The sequence below is a fragment of the Bison bison genome, unplaced genomic scaffold, assembly GCF_000754665.1.
Source record: "Bison bison bison isolate TAMUID 2011002044 unplaced genomic scaffold, Bison_UMD1.0 scf7180017864185, whole genome shotgun sequence".
NCBI classification, from domain to species: domain Eukaryota; kingdom Metazoa; phylum Chordata; class Mammalia; order Artiodactyla; family Bovidae; genus Bison; species Bison bison.
The window spans coordinates 506304-512115 of record NW_011494757.1 but is presented as its reverse complement, the minus strand read 5'-3'; the positions used below and the strand labels follow the sequence as shown (position 1 = coordinate 512115).

General features: G+C 51.8%; 1 protein-coding gene across 1 annotated transcript in view; it reads right to left on the bottom strand.

Moving 5' to 3' along the window:
- Positions 1 to 5812, bottom strand: part of STX3 (syntaxin 3) — a 47239-nt gene that overhangs the window by 1794 nt on the left and 39633 nt on the right. Inside the window, exons 10-11 of the mRNA XM_010843709.1 lie at positions 5560 to 5661; positions 554 to 2985 (exon numbers count right to left, since the gene is read on the bottom strand). Of these exons, the coding sequence (XP_010842011.1) occupies positions 5578 to 5661 (84 nt within the window). The 3' untranslated portion in view covers positions 554 to 2985; positions 5560 to 5577. The remainder of the gene's footprint in view (positions 1 to 553; positions 2986 to 5559; positions 5662 to 5812) is intronic.

The following is a 5812-nucleotide window of genomic DNA, read 5'->3' as shown; positions in this document are numbered from 1 at the left end:
GGGTGGCCGCGGCCAGGGGCACCACTCCCGTCTACAGGCGTGAAGGACGACTCAGGGCTGCAAAAACCTTCCTCACCTCGGAAGGGAAGAACGTTACTCTGGGTTCACCCTGTGGCCCTCTTCCAGAGTTTCAGGGTGCTTCTAGTCAATAACGAATTTGTTCTCTACCATTCCATGTGCCAAAGCCTTCTCTAAAGGAGAGCCTTCGCTTCAGGAGGACCTTTGCTGCGGGAGAGCCCTCGCTGCGGGAGGGCCTTCGCTGAGGGAGGGCCTTCACTACAGGAAGCCAACACCCTTAGGCAAAGGATTCCCAACAAAACCCTCTGCTGCCAGACCTGCTTACGGGACAGACCGCCTCTTTCTGCCTCCTCGTCCACCCATGCTCTCCCAGCTCCCTCTTCACTCATGTCCCTGTTTCTCGGTTTTCTCCAACCGTTAACCAGCACCCAATCCCACGCAGATTAAGGCACCGGGTGACAAGCCTTCAGGACACAAGCATCTCAGGTGAAAAGCCTGACCCCCTCCCCACCGCTGGCCCCCAGAGATGGCTCACCTTTTTGGTTCTTTTCAGGCAAATATGCCCCCAATAGTAGAAGCTAAGATGATCGCAAGGATAACACAGCAGATCATGATCATGATCTTCTTCTGTTCTTCCCGACGAGGAAAGAAAAAGCACGTGAGAAATGACGTCACTGCACAGAGGGTTGCAGAGGAAGGCAGACGGGGATGGGTCTGGGCGTGGAAGTGGATGTGAAGGGAAAGGAAGATGGATCTGGCTTCTAGAACCCAGGATGCTAAGAGACATCACCTCTCAGTGAGAGAGTCACAGATCTGAACAGCAAGCTCAGAGGATCGTTCTGCTTTACGGCTACATCACATCAGGCTCACCCCACTTACCCCAGAGCCACGGATATTCTCAGTGAGTAAGCCAAAGTCTGTTGGGGGGAATCCCTTGAAATCTAAGATCCAAATACATGGAACTTTACAGTGCATTCTTTGGGAGTTAAACCGTTTTCAAACAGAACTTTGGATCCACCTGCTCTAGCACGCGGTTAAAAATTTTTTTCACCCCTTTCCAAAACAAACACAAGTCACCACCTGGGGCAGCCCATCAGCAAGTGTTTCACAGGGACCTGGAGCCAGAACTCTTCACAGTCAGTATATAGAGTCATTTATTTTTAAATTAGCAATTAAAATTATCCAGTTTACGTTAAAAAAAAAAACAAAACAAAAAAACCCTTCACTTGTATCCAAATGATAAGCCCCAGGCCCTAGTCTCAGGAGAGCAAAGGTCTGATTGGAGCTTGGCTGCCTGCATTGCTGGAGCCAGGCCTGAGTCGGACATCACAGCCACAGGCGACGGGGGCCCCTCGGCTCCGTCCGAGTGCTGGGTGCTGGCTGAGTGAGTGGCCCTGGCACAGGAAGGCGGGGTGCCTGGGTCAGGCTGCTGCCCTCTCCTAGAAAGCCCTAAAGTCAAAGCTGAAATACGAATCGGGAGCTGGCCGGGACCAGCCGGGAGTCTCGGGGGCTCACACTGGCTCAGCACAGAAACTACGCTTAGAAATTTCCTGGCTGTTGTTTCCTCCATGATGAGTGGGGGCGACAAGGAATCTATCAAGTCCACTAACCTGGGAGTGGGAAGAACTGCTGAGTGGATCTTGGCTTCCCGAGCTGGCTTAGTCCTGGACACAGGACAGCCCCACGGTCGCGCGAACGAAACCAGGCTGCAACGTGGTGTTCTCAGGACAAGCCCAGCCCCGGCAGCAAGCGGGGAGGGGTGGCGAGCTCGTCCCTCCTCCTGTCTGCTAGCGGGACCCGCCTGGTGCCCACCCCAGCCCTCTGGGTGGTCTGAATGCTTGTGCAGAAGACAGCAAGTTTCCCAGTGACATGAGAAGATCACGTTTCTACTATGATTCCTGATTTTTAGCCTAGCTCAAGTTATTCTTTTGAAGTTAGAAAATCCTCATTTCCAGTTCCCTACTTCCTGAGAGACCCATGCATATATGCAGATACATGTCATACACATGATTATAAAAATACATCTGGACACATGAAATGCCTGAATACTCACAGCTGCTCCCATCCGAAAGCTCCCCAGAGCCTGAGCCTCAAGCACCTCAGCACCGGCTGATTTTACAGGCCTGGTTACTCTGGGCCTCCCCGCAGTGGCTTCTCAGCCATTGCTCTAACAGTAAACAGCCAGCTCCCCAGACCCAGACATGGGAACGGTGACCCCACGGCCCAGCCTGCACAGACCGTAACCTCAGATGACGGTCTGAGGCAGTGCGCCCCTGAGCCCACGTGAGGAAGTACTGCAGAGACAGAGGTGGAAGGTCGCCACGGAGCTCAGCACACCGAGAGCTTCATTTCAAGGCTACGCTTCAGAGAAGGCAGCTTCCGAGACCACAGCGACCTCTGCGCATGCCTCCTGCTTTCAGACAAGGACAATAAGCTGGGGGGACTGGGATCCTGCCAGGCAGGAGACTCAGGCCCGAGTCTTATGTTGCCAAACTTGGAAGAATCCCCTTGTTTTGTTAAAGATATCCCACTTTAAAACAAACTGTTACAATTCTGGGGAGAACACTCCATGAGGTAGACAGTACAGCACCTTGGGGAGGTCTCAGGTAGGCTCTCCAAGGCACAGGACAGTTTGACACATCGGAGCGGAGACAGAAGCTGGCTTGGTTCCTACAGTCCAGGAGAAGGCGCTTCAGGGCCGGTGGGGCAGGAAAGGCGGTGAGGGAGCTCAGGCTCCTCCCGGGCGAGACCGTTTGCGGGTCGGGTCCAGGGGTGGTTACAGGGAAACAAAGGAACGGGGCTCACTCTCTCAGGAAGGCCATTCACACTGCTCCCATCTGAAGGCAGGGGTGGCGGCCACACCAGGCTGGGGTGAAACCAGGCTCTACAACAGGTTGGGGGGGAGATGCTGGTCGGGTCAGCACCCCGGGTGACGGCAAAGAGCAACAGTAAGACTCAGCCACACACCTGGAAGGCGGAGAGGAGAGATGAGCTGCAAACAGAATCGTGGAAGAGTCAACACCCACCCGACAGCCGACAGGCATCCGCGACGGGGCCTGAAGTAAGCACCCAGCATGCAAGAACCCAAACGTTCTGGTCTTATTGAGTCGCTCAGTTGTATCCAACTCTTTGTGACCCCACGAACTACAGCCCGCCAGGCTCCTCTGTCCATGGGGTTTCCCAGGCTAGAATACTGGAGTGAGTTGCCATTTCCTTCTCCAGGGGATCTTCCCGACCCAGGGATTGAACCCACATCTCCTGCTTGGCAGGCGGATTCCTCACCCCTGAGCCACCTGGAAAGATCCAAAAGCCCTGTTACAAGAGAGAGAGGGGAAAAAAGGGAAACCCCTGGGCCTCTTAGAACCCTTCCCAGGGCTGTCGGCTCCGTAGATGGACGTGTGGGTGGAGAGGCACGGTTGCTGGAGAAAGACACCCGTGCTGTGTGCAGGGCCCCCATCAGCTCCTTCCCAATGCAGCTCAGAGGCTTGCTGGTACTGGAGTCTCCTACGCCCTCTGCCCACCCAGCCTGTCTTAGAAGCAGAAAGGCACAGCGAACAGGGCACGGAAAAGTCCTGGAGGCCTGTTTCGGCTGTTCTACCTTGCGAGCCGAGCAGGCTTTGGGCAAGTTCCTAACTTCCCTGAGCTCCACCGAGATTCCCCGATGAAAATGGGGGTGATGCCATTATCCCTGAGCACAACTGGGGAGCACAGACATAGGGTGTCTTCTGTTACGAGTTCTGACTCCCGAGTCCAGGCCTGTGTGCCAGTTGGCCTGGACTCGGTCAGGGAACAGGGAAGCAACGCAGCAAGGGCTCAGCAACTTAGCGTCTTAGAAGTTGGGTAAGTCAGCTAAAAACAATGGATTGATCTGCCTCCTCATTTTACAAAATGTTTTACATTCTGAATTCCTGGAATTAGGAATGGTGAGAGGCCCTATGAATTTGGAAGACATCTCTCATCTGTGGATTTGGAGAGATACTGACTATTATGCCTTTTCTTAATGTTAATATCCTTTGCAGGGGGATTGTGAAGAGTCAGAACAAAATTCTACAAACAAAAAAATGTCAAGGACTAGAGTCCAAGTACCAGGAGGGGGAAAAAGCAAATCAATTATTTATGAGAGATCAGTCACCTGTATGTCTCAAGAAGTTGAATGGTTAGGGTTAAAACTAATAATCTGACTTTGAGATCCTCGAGTCACATGGGAGGAGGAGGAGGAAGAAAAGGCAAAAGGCAAAAAGCAAAGGCCAGCTCTGGCGTCACATCCATGTGTCTGTCACCTCAGGGACCCGCCTTCTGTGAACGTGTGAGAAAGGGGAAAACACGCAAGTTCACCATACTCTTAGTCACAGCAAAAGAATAACAGCAAACCTCCAACGCTGGGAACATGTTGAGTAATTGAGGGTATATTCACAATCTTGTTGAACTTGAGAGTCCCAAAGAGATTTGAGTGTTGTGAAATGATGCTTGTAACCTTGTAACTGGGTACCAAACTGTTGATAACATAGTCTGAATGATGTAAAACCACATCCGAGTGTGTGAACGTGCCATACGATTATCAGCAATAATATTACAAGTTAATTCTGTTCACCTTTTCAGTGTTTACCAGCCTGTTTTTAACCATACATAATGCTGTGTTTTAGTCAGAGAAGTACTTGAGAAGTCACAGATGTCTTCACAGTCCCAGTAACAGGTCTCTCTTGCCATGCTCCGGCTACATACATGGAACCCTGAGTCAGTGGTCAGCTCTATTGTTTTTACCAGATTTTTTTACAAATCAATATCCTAAATTTTAAAGTCACCATCCTCTGAGGCTCTCTAGACTTTACAGACGATGATAAATGCCCACCTTGTTTTATGAGGAGTAGCTCAGACATAGAATTCCCCTAGGTCCACTGTTAGCTGTGTGCTCACACTTGGCCCTGTTACTTAACTTCTCTAAGCCTGAGCATCTTCACCTATAAAACAGAGATGATAACAGCGCCTGTCTCCTGAAGGTGGTGTGAGGAGCCAGTGATGCCTGTACTAGGTGTTGGCACAACTGCACACTCAAAAAACCTTAGCGATCGTATCATTCGAGATCTAGCCAGTCAGCCACTCACAAAACCCTACAGCCATGAATCCCGATTCAAAGCTCCATTTACAAGGAAAGGAAAGGGAAGGCAAAGCCCATCAGCCCTGAAAGACAGCGAGAACTCAGAGGACATGCCCCAGATCCCAGCTGGAGACCACACCCAGCTGAGGAGCAGGCTTGCTTGGGATGGGGAGTGAAGATGAGGTGCTCGGGAAATGAAGAACACATTGACACAGGAGGAGAGCAGGCCCAGACCCCTCGGGGTACAAAGCAAAGAGAGACCAAGGCCGGCTGCAGCCAGGACCCAAGAAGAGGACGAGACGGAGGTGAGAGCAGGCACGGGACTGACAGTGCAGAGCACTCGGCGTGTCCGCAGAACGCCGTGAGAGGAGACGTGACAGGAAATCCCAGGCTAGGTTCTCAAGAGCGAGCCGGTCCAGAGTCCCGAGAGCCTCCCCTTTACTTACATGTCAGCGCGGCCGCCCTTACTTCAGCCCAACGGAAAGTCCGATAATCAACGCTAAAATGCCCAGCAACACAACCACTATCACAATGATAATTACCAATTTCTGGAGAGAGGGATAAGAGAAATAAAAACAAGTCATCATTACAAACCACCAAAAAGCCGGAGTCAGCCATCCAAAACCCACCTCTGCACCGGAAGCCTCTTATGGCCCCAGAGAGAGTGAAATGAAAAGCTGACATCGCTACATAAAGACG